The sequence below is a fragment of the Pseudophryne corroboree genome, chromosome 1 (genome assembly GCF_028390025.1).
Source record: "Pseudophryne corroboree isolate aPseCor3 chromosome 1, aPseCor3.hap2, whole genome shotgun sequence".
NCBI classification, from domain to species: domain Eukaryota; kingdom Metazoa; phylum Chordata; class Amphibia; order Anura; family Myobatrachidae; genus Pseudophryne; species Pseudophryne corroboree.
This window is the reverse complement of record NC_086444.1, coordinates 937,289,806-937,313,822: the sequence shown is the minus strand read 5'-3', so window position 1 is coordinate 937,313,822 and position 24,017 is coordinate 937,289,806. Positions and strand designations below refer to the sequence as shown.

At 46.1% G+C, this 24,017-nt stretch overlaps 1 protein-coding gene across 1 annotated transcript in view; it reads left to right on the top strand.

Annotated features, from left to right (window-relative positions):
- SETD7 (SET domain containing 7, histone lysine methyltransferase) overlaps positions 1–24,017 on the top strand; it is a 120,759-nt gene that overhangs the window by 83,181 nt on the left and 13,561 nt on the right. The window contains exon 7 of the mRNA XM_063920373.1: positions 18,896–19,053. Coding sequence (XP_063776443.1) covers positions 18,896–19,053 — 158 coding nt within the window. The remainder of the gene's footprint in view (positions 1–18,895; positions 19,054–24,017) is intronic.

Sequence of the window (24,017 nt, the reverse complement as noted above, 5' to 3'; positions counted from 1 at the left end):
ATCTGGTACTGCTGGGGACATTGTGCGTGTGTATCTGGTACTGCTGGGGACATTGTGCGTGTATCTGGCACTGCTGGGGACATTGTGCGTGTGTATCTGGCACTGCTGGGGACATTGTGCGTGTGTATCTGGTACTGCTGGGGACATTGTGCGTGTGTATCTGGTACTGCTGGGGACATTGTGCGTGTGTATCTGGTACTGCTGGGGACATTGTGCGTGTATCTGGCACTGCTGGGGACATTGTGCGTGTGTATCTGGCACTGCTGGGGACATTGTGCGTGTATCTGGTACTGCTGGGGACATTGTGCGTGTGTATCTGGCACTGCTGGGGACATTGTGCGTGTATCTGGCACTGCTGGGGACATTGTGCGTGTATCTGGTACTGCTGGGGACATTGTGCGTGTGTATCTGGTACTGCTGGGGACATTGTGCGTGTATCTGGCACTGCTGGGGACATTGTGCGTGTGTATCTGGTACTGCTGGGGACATTGTGCGTGTGTATCTGGTACTGCTGGTGACATTGTGCGTGTATCTGGCACTGCTGGGGACATTGTGCGTGTATCTGGTACTGCTGGGGACATTGTGCGTGTGTATCTGGTACTGCTGGGGACATTGTGCGTGTATCTGGCACTGCTGGGGACATTGTGCGTGTGTATCTGGTACTGCTGGGGACATTGTGCGTGTGTATCTGGTACTGCTGGTGACATTGTGCGTGTGTATCTGGTACTGCTGGGGACATTGTGCGTGTGTATCTGGTACTGCTGGGGACATTGTGCGTGTATCTGGCACTGCTGGGGACATTGCGCGTGTATCTGGTACTGCTGGGGACATTGTGCGTGTATCTGGCACTGCTGGGGACATTGTGCGTGTATCTGGTACTGCTAGGGACATTGTGCGTGTATCTGGCACTGCTGGGGACATTGTGCGTGTGTATCTGGTACTGCTGGGGACATTGTGCGTGTGTATCTGGTACTGCTGGGGACATTGTGCGTGTGTATCTGGTACTGCTGGGGACATTGTGCGTGTATCTGGCACTGCTGGGGACATTGCGCGTGTATCTGGCACTGCTGGGGACATTGTGCGTGTATCTGGTACTGCTGGGGACATTGTGCGTGTATCTGGCACTGCTGGGGACATTGTGCGTGTGTATCTGGTACTGCTGGGGACATTGTGCGTGTGTATCTGGTACTGCTGGGGACATTGTGCGTGTGTATCTGGTACTGCTGGGGACATTGTGCGTGTGTATCTGGTACTGCTGGGGACATTGTGTGTGTATCTGGCACTGCTGGGGACATTGCGCGTGTATCTGGCACTGCTGGGGACATTGCGCGTGTATCTGGTACTGCTGGGGACATTGTGCGTGTATCTGGTACTGCTGGGGACATTGTGCGTGTATCTGGCACTGCTGGGGACATTGCGCGTGTATCTGGCACTGCTGGGGACATTGCGCGTGTATCTGGCACTGCTGGGGACATTGCGCGTGTATCTGGTACTGCTGGGGACTTTGTGCGTGTGTATCTGGCACTGCTGGGGACATTGCGCGTGTATCTGGCACTGCTGGGGACATTGCGCGTGTATCTGGTACTGCTGGGGACATTGTGCGTGTATCTGGCACTGCTGGGGACATTGTGCGTGTATCTGGTACTGCTAGGGACATTGTGCGTGTATCTGGCACTGCTAGGGACATTGTGCGTGTATCTGGCACTGCTAGGGACATTGTGCGTGTATCTGGCACTGCTGGGGACATTGTGCGTGTGTATCTGGCACTGCTGGGGACATTGTGCGTGTGTATCTGGTACTGCTGGGGACATTGTGCGTGTGTATCTGGTACTGCTGGGGACATTGTGCGTGTGTATCTGGTACTGCTGGGGACATTGTGCGTGTATCTGGCACTGCTGGGGACATTGTGCGTGTGTATCTGGCACTGCTGGGGACATTGTGCGTGTGTATCTGGTACTGCTGGGGACATTGTGCGTGTGTATCTGGTACTGCTGGGGACATTGTGCGTGTATCTGGCACTGCTGGGGACATTGTGCGTGTGTATCTGGCACTGCTGGGGACATTGTGCGTGTGTATCTGGTACTGCTGGGGACATTGTGCGTGTGTATCTGGCACTGCTGGGTACATTGTGCGTGTATCTGGCACTGCTGGGGACATTGTGCGTGTATCGCACTGCAGGGGACATTGCGCCTGTATCTGGCACTGCAGGGGACATTGCGCGTGTATCTGGCACTGCAGGGGACATTGCGCGTGTATCGCACTGCAGGGGACATTGTGCGTGTATCTGGCACTGCAGGGGACATTGCGCGTGTATCTGGCACTGCTGGGGACATTGCGCGTGTATCTGGCACTGCTGGGGACATTGCGCGTGTATCTGGCACTGCTGGGTACATTGCGCGTGTATCTGGCACTGCTGGCTATATACTGTGTGGCATAATGTGAATTTTGGCTCGTGCTGTATGGCATAATGTGAATAAGGGGACAACTATCAGTTGCTGGTGAGCATGAGGACATGTGAGACAAGTGCTGGTGTCCTGCAGAGGAGGGATCTGATGGCATAGAAAGAGGCAAAATGTGGCTCTGATGGCAAATGTATAAATGTAAAACTTTACTTGTGTTATATTAAAACGCATATGTTCGGCAACCTAAATCTCCCATACTTTTCAGAGCGGCCCACTCAAAATCAGGGTATAGGTGCTGGGGGGTGCAAGGGGTGGGTGTGTGTGGGGAGGGGGGGAGAATGCATATGCACCTAGGCCCACCACTTTCTAGTTCCGCGACTGGGTCAGGGATAGATTGGGGAAGTTTAAGCAGCTATAGGGTGCAGCAGCAGCTAGGACTCAGGGTTATGCTGTAGCAGACAGTCAGTACCTCCTATGGTCGCACCATTATGTTTCATTTTATTTCTCTGGGGTGTTTTATGTCTACTTTATTATTAGGAACTAGGGAAAAATTAGATCAAGCCATGTGATTTTACTGAAAGAATGTAAAATAGTGCTAGACATGTCCGTGGGCAGTGCTAGACACGCCCCTCCGGTGGTGCACCCCCTAATAAAATTAGCTGCGCATGCCTGTGACATTTCTGCACGCATTCTTCAAAAAGAATTATGAAAGGCCAGTTGCTACCATTGTGTTATGTTCCTTTCAGACCTCTCCTAGAGATTTTACTTTCCATGAAACGATTAAATTGTCAGTGCTGCAACACTGTGTAATAGCTGTCTGAGCAGTTGCCTGCCCCCTTGCTTTCCTGTAAGCAATCTTCCCTTCAAAGAGAGCAAAATCTTGGAGCATTTTGTGATTATTACAAAGCCTTTTGTAATGTGTTCTGAGTTCTCAGGAAATTCAGTAAGTCAGAGCAGCAAAATCAGGAATGGCTAGATATGAGCACTGAGCACAATAATCAGACACTGGTGTTGCCGATTTCCATCCTTAACCCTTTCATGCATAGAGGCCACTACAGTGGACAGCTTTTTTTATTTCCTATAGAAACTCTTTTGACATCTCTAGTGCATTATGGGTGTAATTCAGCATGTATCGCTGTTTTGCTTTTTATCAATTTGTCCGATTATCGAAATCTACGTACACATTGCACATGCGTCAGAGCCGCATTGCGATTGCAATGCGTTCACAATTTGAAAGAGATGTGATTGCACATGGAAGTGAGCATTTAGGGGTGGTAACATGGCATTTTGAGTGGTGGTTAGAAACGCAGGCGTGTCATGGCCGTTTGGCTGGCGGGTCTCTGATGTCATCTGCGATCACTTGCATGTAACAGCATGTGCAGATTTGTGGATGCTCTGGCTTGGCACAGATTGAATTTACCCCTTTGATGCTCCCGACATTGCGTATAGATTGCGATGCGTACGCATCGCAGACACTGCCGTGGGCATATTTTTACGTTTCTGGCGGCAGCTATTGGTGCGATTCTTTGCTATTACAGGTTGAGTATCCCATATCCAAATATTCCGAAATACGGAATATTCCGAAATACGGACCTTTTTGAGTGAGAGTGAGATAGTGAAACCTTTGTTTTTTGATGGCTCAATGTACACAAACTTTGTTTAATACACAAAGTTATTAAACATATTGTATTGAATGACCCTCAGGCTGTGTGTATAAGGTGTATATGAAACATAAATGAATTGTGTGAATGTAGACACACTTTGTTTAATGCACAAAGTTATTAAACATATTGTATTGAATGACCCTCAGGCTGTGTGTATAAGGTGTATATGAAACATAAATGAATTATGTGAATGTAGACACACTTTGTTTAATGCACAAAGTTATAAAAAATATTGGCTAAAATTACCTTCAGGCTGTGTGTATAAGGTGTATATGTAACATAAATGCATTCTGTGCTTAGATTTAGGTCCCATCACCATGATATCTCATTATGTTAGGCAATTATTCTAAAATACGGAAAAATCCCATATCCAAAATACCTCTGGTCCCAAGCATTTTGGATAAGGGAGGCTCAACCTGTATTATTATTATTATTATTATTATTATTATTATTATTATTATTATTATTATTATTATTATTATTATTATTATTATTATTCTTTATTTATATGGTGCCACATGGGATCTGCAGCGCCCAATTACAGAGTAAACAATTAAGCAAAACATGAAGACAGTGAATTACAATTCAATACAATATAGGACAAGTACAGGGTATATAAACATAGCTGCTTAGGATGAGAGACGGCTGGGTTTGGCGAAGAAGTGTGTTTTGAGCCCATTTGAAGTTTTGTAGAGAAGTGGGGAGCCTGAGGGAGAGAGGTAGAGCATTCTAGAGAAAGGGAGCAGCACGTGCAAAATCTTGGAGGTAGGAGTGGGAGGAGGTAATCAGTAGGTAGGAGAGGCGGCAAGCATTAGCGGAGCATAGAGGATGAGCGGGAGTGTAAAGGGAAATAAGGTCAGAGATGTAACTGGGAGCGGAGTGGGTGAGGGCTTTGTAAGTGAGTGTGAGAAGTGAAGTGCTTGTAAGAGGCGGGAGGTGGATGTAGTGCGTTTGGTGAGGAAGATGAGCTGGGCACCAGCACTGAGGATAGATTGCAGTGGAGAGAGGTACGTGTCATGGAGTCCAGTCAGCAGGATTTTACACTAGTCCAATCTGGAGATGACCAGTGAGTGGATAAGGGTCTTAGAGGCATCCTGGGTGAGAAAGGGTCTGTTTCTGGAAATATTTTTGAGATGAATATGACAGGTTTTTGAGAGGTGCAGAATGTGTGGTTTGAAGGGGAGGGAAGAGTCAAGGATTACTCCAATACAGCGCACTTGGGAGCTAGAAGAGATAGTAGTGCCATCAATAGATAATTAAATTGTGGGAAGTGAGGTTGTGCGGGAGGGTGGGAAGATGATCAGCACAGTCTTAGAAATGTTAAGTTTAAGAAAGCGCTGGGACATCCAAGACAGTTGGATACATAAGTGAGGAGAGCAAGTGAGAGGTCAGGGGAGGAAAGTTAGATTTGAGTATCATCAGCATAGAGATGATATTGTAAGTCAAAAGAGCTAATGAGTTAACCTAAAGAGGATGTATAGAGCGAGAAAAGGAGAGGACCAAGAACAGAACCTTGGGTACACCAACAGTTAGTGGAAATGGGGGGGGGGGGGGGGGGGTGTAGGTGGAGCCATGAGAGGAGACAGAGAAGGAACGGTCAGAGAGATAGGAGTATAGCCAGGAGAGGCTAGTATCACGGAGACCAAGGAAGTAAAGGATTTGCACAAGGAGAAGGTGGTCCACAGTGTCAAAAGCATCAGAGAGGTCAAGGAGAATAAGCAAAGAGTAGTGACCCTTGGATTTAGCAGAAAGGAGGTCATTGCAGACTTTTGTGAGGGCAATTTCAGTGGAGTGGAGAGGACGGAATCCAGACTGGAATGGGTCAAGCAGTGATTGGGAGGAAAGAAAGGCAGTAAGGTGGTTGTAGACAATACGCTCAAGGAGTTTGGAGGCAAAAGGAGAGAGATGGGTTGATAGTTAGTGTGTGGATCAAGGGTAGGTTTTTTTTAAGAATAGGGGAGACAAGTGTATGCTTGAAGGCAGAAGGGACAGTGCCTGATGAGAGGGAGAGATTGAGGAGGTGGGCAAGATGGGAGCAGGCAGAGAGAGAGGTAATGGAGGAGGCGGGAGGGGATAGGATCAAGGGGGAAGGTGTAGGGGGGTGAGGAACAGATGAAGGCCATGACTTCCTCACCAGATACATGGGAGAAAGATGTCAGAGTTGGTAAGAGGGGAGGAGTGGTAAGAGAAAGGAGGTGGCTTGTTGCTGATTCTTTGGTGGGATGTGATGTCCTGATGTATGGAGTCAATTTTGGATGTGACGTCAAGAGCAGGACGGAAACGAGGTGGGGGTGGGCAGAGGAGGGAGTTGAGAGTGGAAAAGAGGCACCGGGGGATTGAAGACTGGGAGGAGATGAGGTTCTTGAAGTATGACTGTTTATCGAGGGAAAGGGCAGCACTGATTGATGAGAGCATAAGTTTGAAACGGAGGAAGTCTGCCTTAGAGAATGATGTCGCTCAACAGTACGTGAGTATTTTTGCAAATATCTGGTGCATTTGGTGTATCAGGGTTGACTTGTTAATCTGCTAGGGTGAATAGTGGTTGGTAGAACTACAGAGTTGAGCAGAAGTAAGGGAAGCATTGTATAGAGATGTGGCTTGTTCAGGGCATGAGAGAGACCGTATAGGAGAGAGAAGTAAGTTGAGCAGGGAGGATAGGGAAATGGTGTCGATAGCCTCAAGGTTGCGTTTATTGATGGTAGCCTTAGGAGGTAGAGATGGAGTAGCAGAGAGAGATAAGTTAAAGGAGAGCAGGTCTGAGAGGGGAAATCAGAAATATCACAACGGTGAGTGAAGACCAGATCCAGAGAGCATCCATCCACCTGGAAGGGGGAGGTGATCCACTGGGAGAGACCAAGGGGGTCATTCCGAGTTGATCACTAGCTGCCGTTGTTCGCAGTGCAGCGATCAGGCTAAAAATCTGCATTTCTGCACATGCGTATGCACCGCAATGCGCAGGCGCGTCGTACAGGTACAGTGAGCATCGTGGGTTTGCACAGAGTCTTACGAACATTTCTATCGCACGACCGAACACCGGAAGATTGACATGAAGTGGGCGTTTCTGGCTGTCAATTGACAGTTTTCAGGGAGTGCTTAAAAAAACGTAGACGTGGCAGAAAAAATGCAGGCATGGCTGGGCGTTCGCTGGGTGTGTGACATCAAAAGCCGTCCCTCCGTCGTTAGAATCAACGCACACGAAGTGTAACTACAGGGCTGGTCTTGTTTTGCACAAAAAAAATTTGCAGGCGCTCTGCTGCACAAGCGTTCGCACTTCTGCAAAGCGAAAATACACTCCCCAGTGGGCGGCGACTGCGTTTGCACGGCTGCTAAAAACTGCTAGCGAGCGATCAACTCAGAATGACCCCCCAAGCGAATATGTATGGGTAAGGAGTTTAGAGGCAGGGGCATTTTGTGGGAATATCAATTGGGATGTTGAAGTCTCCTAAGAAAATGGAGGGAAAGTCAGAAGAGAGGAAGTGAGGAAGCCAGGAAGCAAATTTATCAAGGAATTTGAAGGGCATGCCAGGGGGGCAGTAAATGACAGCTACTCATAGATAGTAAAAGAGGCATATAGCATGGACCTCAAATGTAGAGACTATAAGGGTCTGTTCTGGGGGTATGAGTTGGTAGGAGTAGCTAGAGGGTTAAAGAATCCCAACACCTTGGCGACCTATGGGTTGTGGTGTATGTGAGGTCCCCAGTAGAGAGAGCTGCAGGAGAATTAGTGTCATAGTGACTAATCAGTGGTGCAGGTAGAAAAAATGTCTTAGTGGTTCTGTATGCGCACGGCGAATGAAAATGGGGCGTGATACACATATGGGGGGCCAGATACACATATGACCCCAATAGTGCAGTGCCAGATACACATATGCCCTCAAAAGTGCAGTGCCAGATGCCCCCAGTAGTGCTAGATACACACATTCCTCCAGTAGTGCAGTGCCAGATACACCTATGCCCCCACGGTGCCAGATACACCTATGCCCCCACGGTGCCAGATACACCTATGCCCCCACTGTGCCAGATACACCTATGCCCCCACGGTGCCAGATACACCTATGCCCCCACCGTGCCGATATGCCCATATAGTGTCAGATATACATATGCCCCCACAGTGCCAGATACACATATGTCCCCAGCAGTGCAACTCACCGCTGCTGCTGCCTGGGGCCATCTCTGCTATCACTGTGTCCGAAGAGAGGAGAGCGCAGCGCCAGCCTCTCCTGCCCTCAGTCCGGTCTCTGGCAGCGCGTGTATCTCAAACGCCGCTGCTGATGGAGGGAGAACAGATTGAGGGCAGGAGAGGCGCATGCTGCGCTCTCCTACCCTCGGACACATCGGCTGCAAGGTGGTCGACCCGGCGGTACTGCGTACCGGCTGCCAATTTTTTACCGGTACACAGTACCGCCCCATACGGCCGTACTTGCAGCACTGGAAGTAATCCAGGTTTCTGTAATAGCCAGGAGATGCAGGGAGTTGGAGATGAAACAAACAGATGTTACAAACAGATCTGGCATTGGAGATGTTACAAACAGATCTGGCATTCTATAGGGCACAGGATAGGGGGGGTGAGTTTGAGGGAGAGATGCAAATGAGATCATCAGTGTTGCTGTAGCGTTGAGGTGATATTAATTTGGATGGAAGTGATAAAGCGGGCATAGTGTTGGTGCGGGCTTCTGAGCTAGGAGGGGAAACTGCAGGAAGAGAGCAATGAGGGAGTGCAGTGTGATGCAGATGGAGATGAGGTGAGGTGACAGAGAATGGAGGGAGGGAACTGGACTGAGTGGTGGGGTAGTAGCACTATGGTGGGGTTGAAGTGACTGAAAGTGGGGAGAGAGTAGGAGACTATGGGGGAGGAATAGAGGCGGAAGGAAGGTGCAAAATAAAGAATTAGGTAGACAAGGGGTGATGGGGAGGGTTGATGAAAACCTGCACATAGTATGGGTTAGGTAAATGGGTGTAACAATAAAAATGTAAATATATCATTATATATTGGAAAAAGTAGTGGAGACTGTATAATACCCCTTTCACACTGACAAATAAATCCCGGGTTATTGCACATGAACGCGCATCAACCCGGGAATTTGCTCCGTGTCAAAGGGTCCTGAAAGAATATCCCGGGTCGAACGTCCTGGCATTTCATCCCAGGTCTCGACCTGGGTTGAATCCGGAATCGACCTGGGATGCGGTGCAGTGTGAACGGGTAAGCCGGGTCAAGGCGACCCGGCACCTGTTCTCTGCATAGGAGGGGGCGGTGCTTGGAGATGATTATCTCCTCTGGTAGCATCAGCGGTGACGTCACCAACCCAGCAATATGCCGGGTGGAGCCGCAAGTCTGAAGGAGTCTCAAGCCGGGTCGTACCTGGGAAGCACCCGTGTACACATTCCCGGGTGCGACCTGGCTCTTGTCAGTCTGAAAGGGGTATAATAGAGAGAGAGCAGTAGAATTGCCGGAGGTCAGGTAAAAGTACGTTGTTGGACGATGAATATGTTAGTCGAAAGTATTTGAGTTCCAAGTGAAACTTAAAGTGAAGATTATAAGATTGCATAAATTGAGTTTTAAAGTAGACTGCTAGATTTGAGAGTGGTTGTGAAAAAGCAATGGTAATTCAGACATGACTTACAAATATGTTAAAGCGAAATTACATTGGTACAAGTGAGAAATCAGATGTTTTTGGTAAGCTAAAAACATAAATTTGAGTAGTTACAGATAAAGTGTAACGGTCTTGCAGCGTTCCTAACACAGATTTAAGTTATAAATGTCCAGGTTACTCAGACTGGAGTAGTTTGATGTCTAGAGTAAATGGACTTATATTTGTTTGAAAGCAGTCCTTCACTGTTCCAGATTGTGGGTAAATTGCTTTCCTTTGTTTGAATGTTAGTGTAACATGGTAATTATGTTTAAAATTTTAGCTATCCTTTGAATTAAGGTCCTTAAAATTAATTGACACCACAAGCCTCTCTAATGCTCTTTAAATAATGAGCCAAACAAGTGAATGCAATGATTACACCCAAACTCCAATGACCCCTTTGCCAGCAATGGCTAGCAATAAAACAGTTTAAAAAAAAACAAGCTAACATACCAACCAACTATGGTTTAGCAGAGTCCGGCGCCGGTATGCTGGTCGCCGGGAGCCCGATCGCCGGCAAAGTGAAGACCACCCGGCACAAGGTATCTGCTTTTGTAATATATTGCTTATGCACATGATGTGTTGCTATTGATAAATTGGAATGTTATCTCATGCCTATACTCAGGAGTTAACATTCCAATTTATCAATAGCAACACATCATGGGGGTCATTCCGAGTTCGCTCGTTATTTTTTTCACGCAACGGAGCGATTAGACGCTAATGCGCAAGTGCAATGTCCGCAGTGCGACTGCGCCAAGTAAATTTGCTATGCAGTTAGGTATTTTACTCACGGCATTACGAGGTTTTTTCTTCGATCTGGTGATCGTAATGTGATTGACAGGAAGTGGGTGTTCCTGGGCGGAAACAGGCCGTTTTATGGGTGTGTGCGAAAAAACGCTACCGTTTCTGGGAAAAATGCGGTAGTGGCTGGAGAAACGGGGGAGTGTCTTGGAGAACGCTGGGAGTGTTTGTGACGTCAAACCAGGAACGACACTGACTGAACTGATCGCAGATGCCGAGTAAGTGTGGAGCTACTCAGAAACTGCTAAGAAGTGTCTATTCGCAAATCTGCTAATCTTTCATTCGCAAATCTACTATGCTAAGATTCACTCCCAGTAGGCGGCGGCTTAGCGTGTGCAAAGCTGCTAAAAGCAGCTTGCGAGCGAACAACTCGGAATGACCCCCCATGTGCATAAGCAATATATTACAAAAGCAGATGCCTTGTGTCGGGTGCCTGCAGCAGCTCTCCTGGATCGCGTGGCTACCACAGGGAGCAGGTAAGAGGGTCCCCCAGGCGGGACCTGCCATTCAATCGCGTTACGTCCGCGACCTAGGGAGACGGGTCGCGGCGCTCGCATGGACACTGTCGCTGGACAGGAACCCCACTACACCACCGGGGCGTCTGAATACAGGTCAGGTGTACTAACACCCCATTTAATAAGACTCTCAGTACCCTGGATGGAAGTTCAGCATAGGGGAGGCGGCGATTGACCTGTAGCCCCTCCCCCGGCCCAGAGCGCCATCTCCTTGCAGGCACCAACTGGAAACTGAGCTCCCAGTGCCTGGAGGCGGGATTATAGAGGAGGCCCCAATGCATCCTGGGACAGCCTAAAGCTTTAGCCTGTTGGTGCCTCTGGATCAAGATCCACTCTACACCCCGATGTTTTCCCTGTGGAAACCAATGTAACCTGCTGCAGAAATATATTTAGGTAAATTCCTTGCAGATTTCCCGCACTTGAGCTGCCTCACACTTTCTCTCACTCCCTGACTGAGACGCTGGGCGCCATCTTCTGAGCATAGCTGCTGCTGGTCTCTGGGATTACAGAGCAAGGTCTCACTTGTAAAGCCGACTGTACACAGCGCTGAGACTTTACAAACACTTAAGTATCCTACATATCTTGTCACAGACAGCGTTAGTTGAGAAAGAGTGTACCTGTTACAGAATATATTGTTCAAATATTCTGATATATCCTCCGGTCACTGACCGCTCTGTGTATATATACTAGAGATGTGCACCGGAAATTTTTCGGGTTTTGGATTCGGTTCCGCGGCCGTGTTTTGGATTCGGACGCGTTTTGGCAAAACCTCCCTGAAAATTTTTTGTCGGATTCGGGTGTGTTTTGGATTCGGGTGTTTTTTTTCAAAAACCCCTCAAAAACAGCTTAAATCATAGAATTTGGGGGTAATTTGGATCCTATAGTATTATTAACCTCAATAACCACAATTTCCACTCATTTCCAGTCTTTTCTGAACACCTCACAATACTATTTTTAGTCCTAAAATTTGCACCGAGGTCGGTGGATGACTAAGCAAAGCGACCCAAGAGGGTGGCACAAACACCTGGCCCATCTAGGAGTGGCACTTAAAAAAAAATTGGCCCCAAACAGCACATGATACAAAGAAAAGAGAAAAAGAGGTGCACTGTGGTCGCTGGACGGCTAAGCTAAGCGACACAAACACCTCAATATCACTGGAATTATTTGTTCTAATCAATGGTATTATTGGTCCAAATCACTGGAAGAAAATGACAAAATCACTGGAATTATTTGTAAACATTTGTAGAAAGTCGCTGCTTTCTGATTACAGAAATGCTCAGATATCGAATCTACAATCCCTTCCCAGAGGAAAAAGAAATTGAGAAACCGTTGTTTGAGAACGTTTGTTCTCTTTCCCTTACAAAGGAACAAACCACTTTCCAAGAAGACTGACGTTTTTGGGATTATGGAGACATAATGTTTTTGAATATAAATCCTAAAGCAGGTGGTGTATTAGAGCAAAAGAGTACAAGAGACCAGCCATGCAGTTTCTGAAATATTATGACAAAATTTTACTGTATTTCATAAGCACTCATTCCTAACTCTGCTAAGTACTGTTTGGTATACTGTATCTGGCTTCCATGAGGTAGTTCCATTATTTCAGCTTCCATTTACGTTTTTGAAAGCAGTAGAAGTTATCGATTCTTTATTTTTATTTTCCTATATTTTTAATTTTCTCCTGCATAGCCCAGTAAAATGTTGCAATGTTAAGTATTGACTTGTGCCTTCTGGGGGTCCACTTCTTCACCAAACCCAGCCAAATCTCATCCTAACCCTCTGTTCCACGTTCTCTATGTACCCCATCTATGTCATCCATGTCTGTCTACCCCTCCCCTTTAGATTGTAAGCTCTCACGAGCAGGGCCCTCTTCCCTCATGTGCTTATCCTTTTGTCTTACTTTAATAATCCTCAACTGTACCACATCCAGCAGCCTTCTGCCACCTGATACTTATTACAGTGTCATCTGCTGATGTAACTATGTTTATTTACCCTGTACTTGTCCTATACTGTCATCAACTGTAAATTGCTGTTTTCCTCTTTGATTATTTATGTACTCTGTAATTGGGTGCTGCGGAACCCTTGTGGCGCCATATAAATAAAGGATAATAATAATAATAATATAGGGTGTATAATCCCCAAGTGTATCTCACACATCGCTCAGTACAGTATACAGGGTGTATAATTCCCAGGTGTATCTCACACATCGCTCAGTACAGATTACAGGATGTATAATCACCAGGAGTATAACACATATCGCACAGTACAGTATATATTGTGTATAATCACCAGGTGTATCTCACACATCGCTCAGTACAGTATACAGGGTGTATAATCCCCAGGTGTATCAAACACATCGCTCAGTACAGATTACAGGGTGTATAAAATCACCAGGTGTATAACACACGTCGCACAGTACAGTATACATACTGGTCACAACAATGCAGCAGATATTGAGCACTGATCAGGATACTAGAAGTGACACAGAGCTGCAAGATACAGCAATGGCCTACTGTACTGTACTATATATGTATACTGCTGGTCACCAAAATGCTGCACTGTCCTACTATATACTGCTCACAATAATGCAGCACAGATATGGAATGGATACTTGCAGTGACACAGAGCTGCAAGATACAGCAATGGCCTACTGTACTGTACAACTATATACTGTTGGTCACCAAAATGCTGCACTGTACTACTATATATACTGCTCACAAAAATGCAGCACAGATATGGAATGGATACTTGCAGTGACACAGAGCTGCAAGATACAGCAATGGCCTACTGTACAACTATATACTGTTTGGTCACCAAAATCCTGCACTGTAATACTATATATACCTGCTCACAAAAATGCAGCACAGATATGGAATGGATACTTGCAGTGACACAGAGCTGCAAGATACAGCAATGGCCTACTGTACTGTACTACTATAATTATATACTGGTGGTCCCCAGTCCCCACAATAAAGCACACTGAGCACAGATATGGAGCGTTTTCAGGCAGAGAACGTAGATATTTTCAGCACACTGAGCACAGATATTTGCACTACACTGAGCACAGATTACGGAGCTTTTCAGTGAGAGAACGCAGCCACGTCCTCTCCGTTCAATCTCCAATGCACGAGTGAAAATGGCGGCGACGCGCGGCTCTTTATATAAAATACGAATCTCGCGAGAATCCGACAGTGGGATGATGACATTCGGGCGCGTTCGGGTTAACCGAGCAAGGTGGGAAGATCCGAAGCTTCCTCGGAACCGTGTAAAATAGGTGAAGTTCGGGGGGGGGGTTCGGATCACGGAGAACCGAACCCGCTCATCTCTAATATATACATATACAATAGATGGTATCCAGCACTCCAATGATGATAGAATATTCTATGTGCTGTGGTGCCCTCCTGGTAAACTCACGTGAATTTACTCAACAGATCAAGATTTTGCAGCGGCACTCAAACAGATTGCTTCAGTGGCTTAAGGAAATGTACATTTATTTAGCCAACATGTTTTGGGGATACACCCCATCCTCAGGGCCAGACAAAGTGAGTACAACAACAAGAACAACATTTATAGTTCTTAAACAAAGACATTAGTGTATTAACTGTACTCAACTGCTCCAACGGCGCGACCGCTCGCCAACGTGCACTGCCCGCTTACGCTTCACGGTGTGCCATGCAGCAGGGGAGTTATCATAGAGACCACCATAGCAACAAGCCACAGGTATTGTCCACCATAGCAACATCACACAGGTATTGTCCACTGACAATACCTGTGTGATACATAATAATACATAGATAGAGAGAGAAAAAAAATCTATAACATGAGACTAGCTGGTAGGCAAGGGTTGCTCTAATAAGTAAACACCTTAAATAATAATAAACTGTTACGACCACAATGAATCCAATATAGGGTATATTTAGGATCTAAGAGCTGCCATAAATTGTACTACTTTAAAATAAACCAACACAATATCCCTAATTTAGAATCTAAAAGATATCATAATTTACAGGAAACATTGTAACCCCAAATTTTCATTTAAGCCCCTGGGTGACAATGTGCCCAGCATATATATCCAGCGGGACTCTTTCTGTAGGGCCAATCTGTCTCTATTCCCAGCCCTCAATGAGGGTGGAACATGATCTATGAGTATAGCTCTAATACTCGCCACTCCATGTTTAGCAACTAGGCAGTGGCGAGCAAAGGGCTGGTCACTGCATCCTTTCTCATGTGCTTTCTTGATAGCACTTCTATGTAGAGCCATCCTTTCACGAAATTGCCGTATGGTCTTGGGTCTTGCCCACATAGGCAAGACCACACGGACATGTGAGCAGATCTATCACATGTGTTGTGGTGCAAGTGAGACAGTGTTTAATGGGTAATTTTCTACCTATATGGGTGTGATTAAACGTAACCCCAGCGATAAGTATTACAAGTTGCACAACCCAGGCATTTAAAACAGCTTGCCTTGAGTCTAAAAAAGTGTGATTGGTTATGTTTCATCATATTAGTGACATCCAGCTTTACTATGTGGTCACCTATATTGCTACCTCGTGTGTAGCTAGGCATCAGGCTGGTATCCGATACGCAAGATAATGCTGTATCTGTTTGGATAATCGGCCATAGTTGTTTGGCCCTCTTCACTGAGCGTGCTGTAATAGTGGAGTATTTGCTAACCCATGGTAGTTTATTCTTAACCCTCTAATTGCTGTTAATTCTAGGTCTCAAAATCTGCTCTCTAGATAATTTCATTACTGCAGTTTTGGATCCCTAATAGGGTAACCTCTCTCTGCAAAATTTCTAAGCATGTTATCCAAAGTTATAATAGTCTCCTCCGGGTCCGAAGTAATGCGCCGTCATAAATTGCGAGTACGCTAAACCCTTACGTGATGATAAAGAATGGAAACTCTGGTAATTCAAGAGCGTATTCCTATTGGTCGGCTTGACAAATAAAGATTTAGTTAATTGTCTATCCTTACATGTAATGGTGACATCCAGATAGTTAATTTGACATTCATCTATAACGTTATGTAATCTTCACTACATGCTGTGTATGATTATGCTTGTCCCATAATTTAACGAGATCATCCTTGGGTCCCTTCCAAAATACCAAAAGGTCATCAATATAGCATTTGTAGTATATCACATGAGTGGATACTATGGGATCTAAAAAGAACATGGTCTTTTCCAGCTGGTACATAAAGGCGTTGGCGTACGATGGGGCCACTGCTGAGCCCATCGCACACCCCGCCACTTGCAGGAAGAAACCACCATTAAACATAAAGTAGTTTCTTTTAAGCACCAGATCCAACAATTGTAGGAAAAAAACTATTTTAGGACCCTGGTAGACCTCATTGCCTTCAATAAGTGCTCTCACCGCCTCCACACCTGCATCATGTGGAATGCAGGTGTAGAGGCTGGTGACATCAGCACTGCATAAAAATAATTAGTCAGGCAATGTACCCAGTGATTGTAACTGTAGCAAGAGGGATGTAGTGTCCTTCAAGAAAGACGGCAGAGCCTTAAAACGGGTTAAGGTAAGCATCCAAATATACAGAAATATGGTGAAATAAAGAACCTCTGGCCGACACAATGGGACGGCCAGGGGGATCTTTCAAGGTTTTATGCACCTTCGGCACTGTATAAAATAAAGGGGCTCTGGGGAATTCAACCATTAAATAATACCTTGGTCCCTGTAATACAACAATAAGCGATCAAGTTCGCTCTTATATTCCTTGATAGGGTCTTTACTGAGGTGCACAGAGACTGTGCTTTCATCCAATTGATGTTCGCATTCGGCTGTGTATACCTCAGTGTCCTGTATTACTATAGATCCTCTCTTATCCGCCTTGCGGATAACTATATCTGTCCTACTCGACAGATTCCTCAAGGTAGACCTTTCTTGTTTGGTCAAGTTAAAATGTATAGGATCATTAACCGCCTGATTACCCTCCCAGTCCAACAACCGGATGAATATTCTAATGGAGGGGTTCTGGCTAGGGGGATCAAATTGTGATTGCGGAGCTATTCTCCATAATTGAGATGGAATAGTAGGTATGGTGGTCGACGACGATTTATTATTAAAGTATTCTTTTTGTTTCAATGTCCTATTCAAACAATATACTTCCGCTTTCCATTCAAATGGATCAGGGATAGTGGTAGGGACAAAAGTAAGTCCAAAGAAAAGACAATATTCCTGGTCCGTGAGGGGTGTAGATGACAGGTAAAGACCAGTTCTTTTAAGGTCAAGGAGGTTTTGGAGCTTAAGATCCTCTGGTTCTGCCCTGACTTCAGAGTCCTGGTGTCAGTGTACAGTTGGAACGAGTCTGTACTCCTTGTGGGAGTTGGCCTAAAGGGGCTACCCCTTCTGTTGATGTAGATGGTATAGAGGCTGTATCAGAGTCACTAGCCGATGTGCTCATACCCAGCTGTTCCCTACGTCGCCATGATTGTTGACGGCGTCTGTGGATTCTCTGAGCTTGGGCCGATTTAGTGCTGCCCAACCAAGGATAGACTTGTCTTTGCTCATAGTCTTTCTGGACTTTGTTTAATTTATACTTCTTGAACTGTATCAAATTTTGTTGGTACTACTCCATTTGGACACTCATCTTATTAATCCAATCCGTCTGCTTATCCACTCTGAGGGTCGGTTTGTGTTGTTGTCAAAGGCCTGTAGTTGTTCCTTCACCAAATTAAGTTCTCTTCTCTAGAGGACTCCTCTACTACCAGTAGTTGTGCCGGTACCCCAGTCCCAGAAAGGCAGAGGTTATTACTCGACCCGGTTTCTGGTCCCGAAACACAATGGGTCCTTCTGGCCTATACTAAATCTCAAATCACTAAACAAGTTTGTTAGAGTGCCCAGGTTTCGTATGCATATTCCTATTGCCATATTGCATCACCAGTTCCAGCGGTTTGCTATTGGCAACCGTCACTACCAATTCCAGGCTCTGCTATTTGGACTGGCTACAGCTCCTCAAATCTTTACCGAGATCATGGCCGTCGCCAGACTAAATGAGGGCATATATCCTCATCTTAGGAGCTCTGCTAAAATGATAAGGTATGCCATCTAGTGGCAGTTTTCAATTCCTACTAAATAATAAGGCTAAAATGAAATGGCTGAGAAAAATTCACCAGGACTGAGCACTTCATGAATTTCTGTAAAATATTTTTACTCAAAGATAGCAGAATAGGTACAAAAAATATATTCAAGGAAAGTACTGTTTAGGGCATAATACAGTAGATGTTTTGATCAAATAATCAATTTAATGTTTTCACAGCTGATGTAAAATCATATGTCCATTTCAGTGGATGCCATGCAGAATAAAGATCCATACTGCTAGGTTTATCTGCATAAAGGCCTAACCTTTTTTTTTTTTTTTACATAATAGCCATATATGCCAGTTTGAGAGCTAATGGCATTATATTCATCATCATACATATGTTATCTGAACTTATTTATATAGTCAAAATCGCAAGGTTATATCACACCGTGTGTATGCACCTTCACCGATACACCTGCTCTTGCCACATGTCTGTAACCCAATATAACTTTACATCCTTGGAAAACGTTAAAAAAAACACACATAGGGTCAGATTTTCTAAACGTTGGCTTTGCAATGACGCAGATGATTGGGCAGTAAATAAATCGGTGTACTGTTCAAAAAAATCATAGTCCAAAGCAGCCGATCAACGCCTGCTTTGTGAACCTGATGTTTAGCAAATATGCAGCATTATGTCTTATTACTGAGAAACAGAATTTATGTTGCATGCAGTCACAGCATAATCCAGAAGAAATCGTAAGTAATGTAATGCTTGGATAAATACAGCACCATGTTTTTTGTTTCATATGATTAAGAGGAATGTCCTGGGTTTTTTTCTGTTTTCATCAATAGGTTGACAGTAGAGACTGGTCTTTGAATGGCAACACTATTTCTTTAGATGATGAAACTGTAATCGATGTACCAGAGCCTTACAATATGACTAACAAATATTGTGCATCACTGGGACACAAGGCCAACCACGCTTTCACCCCGAATTGCATCTATGACACGTAAGTGATTCTTCCTTTTATCACCTGACAGTTCTGAAAAGAAAGGATGTTTTAGCCCCCATACTTTTTAAAGACTATAGAAGTGAAATTACAAGTTAAGGTGTATTATTATTATTATTATTATTATTATTATTATCCTTTATTTCTCATATGTCCTAGGGGATACTGGGAAACCATTTAGTATCATGGGGGTCATTCCGAGTTGTGCGCTCGTTGCCGATTTTCACAACGGAGAGCGATTAAGGCAAAAATGCGCATGGCCTAAGTATTTTAGCACAAAACTTAGTAGATTTACTCACGTCCGAACGAAGAATTTTCATCGTTGAAGTGATCGGAGTGTGATTGACAGGAAGTGGGTGTTTCTGGGCGGAAACTGACAGTTTTCCGGGAGTGTGCGGAAAAACGCAGGAGTGCCAGGATAAAACGCAGGGGTGTCTGGAGAAATGGGGGAGTGGCTGGCCGAACGCAGGGCGTGTTTGTGACGTCAAACCAGGAACGAAACGGGCTGAGCTGATCGCAGTGTAGGAGTAAGTCTCGAGCTACTCAGAGACTGCTAAGAATTATTTAATCGCGATTCTGCTAATCTTTCGTTCGCAATTCTGCTATGCTAAGATACACTCCCAGAGGGTGGCTGCCTAGCGTGTGCAATGCTGCTAAAAGCAGCTAACGAGCGAACAACTTGGAATGAGGGCCCATGTGGTATAGACGGGTCCACTAGGAGAAATGGGCACATTAAGAAATTGATACTGTGCGCTGGCTCCTCTATGGCCCTCCTACCAGATTCAGTTTAAAAAATGTGCCCGGAGGAGCCGGTCATGTCTAATGGAAGCTCCTGAAGAGTTTTCTGCATTTAATTTCTAAATTTGTTATTTTCAGGCAGGGCTGCATGGCACCAGCCTGCCTGCTTCGTGGGACTAAAGGGGGGAACGGCCCAACCTCCCAAAGGGTTAAAGGTCCCGTTCCCTGCTGACAGGACACTAGCTCCTGAGAGAACTATTCGCAAGCCCCACCACGGCGAGCGTACATTCCCGCAGCATGCCGCCACCCCTAACAGAGCCAGAAGTAAGAAGAGTGGTGAGTACTAAGCTGGCGTCCCAGTTAGCGGGTCGCCGGCTCTTATGGCGGCATGAGGGTATGGAGATGCACGGCTTCTAACCGGGGCGGACTGCGTCTCCCGCCTGTGTACAGACACAGATGCTGAACAGCAGACACAGTACCCAGACTGGCAACAAAGCCATAAAAGTAGTCTGTCTCCATTTTATGCATTCAGACACATACAGAAGGGGCGGGGCTTCACTATGAGCGGATCCAGCAGCTCACCAGCACCATTTTCCTTCTGCAGCTGACACAGACGCTGACTGACGGGGACGCGCTGCTCCTCCGGAGAGACTCCAGATTGCCTCAGCGGTACCAGGGGGTCATAGCAGGGGGGAATCGTTTATTAGTGTGCCAAGTCCCTAATCTAGGTACTTAGTCTGCGACCTGACTAAGCTTGGCATTAGCGATAAGGGCGCCGTGTGCTGGCTCCAGACTCTGTTTCTCTCGGGAAGGGCTCTTTGTGGGTTATTTGTGCATTTAACCTTTTTCTGTGTGTGTGGGCTGTCACTATACAGTATCTCAGACAAAGAGTGTGTTTCATGTAAGGCACAGTGTTCCTCTTCTCCAGGGGTTTCACTAGTGTGTACTCAGTGTAGTGTCCCATCCCAGGCTAGCGGGGCAGAACCAGCATGGTTGGACTCCATTAGGGGAATGATTTCCTCCATTTCTACTAAGTTATCTCGAAATGAGAAAGAGACGCAGTACTTAAGGCAGTCTGTGGGTAAGTTGATGAAAAAGGACTCGGTACCCAGCATCTCAGTCCCTTGCCATCTGTCCACAAAAATGTACTCTGGCCCATATCCTTTAGTCTGACTCGGATGATGAGGGGTCTGAGATGGAGGAGGGTGAGGTGGACTCAGAGGTGCGTGATTGTACTCTGTCACAGGGAATAGAGGTTCTCATAGAGGCTATCAGAGAGGTTCTGTATCTCCCTGATACAGTGACAGAGGAAAGTGAGCAATCTTGTTTTAATATAAAGAAGAAATCCTCAGCCAACTTTCATGCGTCAAAGGAACTAAATACCCTGTTTGAAGAACCGTGGGTTAATCCTGAGAAAAAGTTTAAAATCCCTAAACGGTAGTTATCATCCTTCCCTTTCCCTCTTGACGATAGGAAGAAATGGGAAAATCCACCAATAGTGGTTGCATCGGTATCCAGGCTCTCACGAAAAATTGTATTGCCTGTCCTGGGTGCAGCCTCCCTAAAAGATGTGGCTGACTGCAAATTTGAGACTACACTCAAATCTTTGTATACAGCTGTTGGGGTGGCCCAAACACCTACTAAAGCGTGTGGGTGGATTACAAAAGCCATTGCTAAATGGTCAGGTAATCTGATTGAGGGGTTAAACACTTTACCTCAAGAGGAGGTTGTTTTGTTCCTACAACATATACAGGACTCTGCGAACTTTATGGTGGAAGCCATAAAAGAAATAGGCTTACTTAATGCAAGTACTATGGCTATGGCAGTGTCTGCACGCAGGGGTCTATGGCTACGCCAGTGGACTGCGGATACTGACTCCAGGAAAACTGTGGAGGGCCTACCTTTCACAGGGGAGGCTTTATTTGGAGATGAACTTGACAAATGGATCTCCAAAGCTACGGCGGGTAAATCTACATATCTTCCTTCTGCAGGTCCCCCAGCTAGGAAGGCCTACTCAGGACTCAATTTGCAATCCTTTCGGACTGCCAAATTTAGGGGCAAGGCAGAGGTTCTTCTACTGCCGCCAGAGGCGCTAGAGGTAAACCTCGCAAACCAGCACCTGCCGGTTCAAAGGAACAGAGCTCCAGATCTGCTTCCTCCAAGCCTTCTGCATGACTGTGGACAGCGACGCCTGGAAGATCATCAGGTGGGAGCCCGGTTAAAATTCTTCAGTCACATCTGGACAGGATCGTGCCAGGATCCCTGGGTCATAGCTCTTATATCCCATGGCTACAGACTGGAGTTCCAGGAGCTTCCACCTCACAGATTCTTCAAATCAGGCTTACCAGTTTCTCAAGAGGCAAGTATAACTTTACAGAATGCCATTCAAAAACTGGTACAGACCCAGGTCATTGTTCCAGTTCCACCTCAACTGCGAAACAAGGGGTACTATTCCAGCTAGTTTGTAGTACCGAAACCGGACGGTTCGGTAAGACGGATTCTGAACCTCAAGTTGTTGAACCCATACTTACGAGTGTTCAAATTCAAGATGGAGTCTCTGAGAGCGGTGATCTCTGGTCTGGAGGAGGGGAAATTCTTAGGGTCTCTGGACATCAAGGATGCGTACCTTCACAGTCCAATCTGGCCACCTCCATCAGGCTTATCTATGGTTTGCACTACAGGACTGTCACTACCAGTACCAGGCCCTGCCATTTGGTCTCTCCATGGCACGAGAGTGTTCACCTAGCTGATGGCAGAGATGTTTCTACTCCGCAAACAGGAAGTGGACATAATACCTGGATGATCTTCTGATAAAGGCGCTGTCCAGGGAGCGGTTATTGGGCAGCATTACCCTCTCAACCAGACTACTCCTGGATCACGGGTGGATTTTGAACCTTCCGAAATCTCACCTAGAACCAACACGGAGGCGTCCTTTCCTGGCAATGATTCTGGACACAGAGTCTCAGAAAGTGTTCCTTCCATTGGAAAAGGCATTGGTAATCCAGTCGATGGTTCGTGCTGTCCTGAAGCCAACCCGGATATCGGTGCATCTGTGCATTCGCCTTATGGGGAAAATGGTGGCTTCTTACGAGGCGCTTCAGTACGGAAGGTTTCATACAAGACCCTTCCAGCTCGATCTGTTGGACAAATGGTCCGGATCGCATCTTCACATGCACCAGAGGATCCGTCTGTCACCAAAAGCCAGGATCTCTCTTCTGTGATGGCTTTAGACTTCTCACCTAATCGAGGGTTGGCGGTTCGGGATTCAGAATTGGATTCTGCAAGCCTCAGAGGTTGGGGAGCAGTCACCCAGAGGGTGCAGTTTCGAGGAAGATGTTCAAGTCAACAATTCGTCCTTCCAATCAACATCCTGGAACTCAGGGCTATATACAACGCCCTTCTGCTGGTCTCATCTCCTTCAGGATTGGGCCATTCAGGTCCAGTCGGACAATGTGACTGCAGTGATGTACATAAACCGACAGGGCGGAACAAAAAGCAGCCGCAATGTCAGATGTGTCAAGAATTCTCCTATGGGCAGAAATACACGGTGTGGCATTGTCGGTGATCTTCATTCTGGGAGTAGACAACTGGGAAGCAGATTTCCTTAGCAGACATGAACTGCACCCGGGGGAATGGGGCATCCGAGTATTTCCAACTATGATCGAGGCCAGGATGGGGGTAACATCAAAGCATTACCATTGTATCTGGAAAAAAATATATCTCTTGGTGTGAGAGTAGACATTATTTCATGGTGGAATTTCATCTGGGACGTTTCCTGCTTTTTCTGCAGTCGGGAGTTTACGTGGCCCTACGCCTAGGCTCCATATAGTTCCAGATTTCAGCCTTGTCTATTTTCTGTCAGAAACAATTGGCTTCTCTCCCTGATGTCCAGACGTTCTTGAAAGGTGTTCTTCACATCCAACCTCCCTTTGTGCCTCCCACGGCACCTTGGGATCTCAATTTGGTTCTGGCATTCTTCCAATCGGACTGGTTTGAACCGTTACAGGAGGTAGACGTAAAGTATCTTACATGGAAGACCACCACGCTGTTGGCCTTGGCTTCGGCAAGGGCATGTCGGAGCTGGGGGCGTTGTCTCTCAAGAGTCCCTTGATTTTCCATGAGGACAGAGCCGAACTCAGGACTCGTCAACAATTCCTTCCTAAGGTGGTGTCGGTGTTTCACATCAACCAGCCAATTGTGGTCCCGGTTTTTACTGACACACCTGC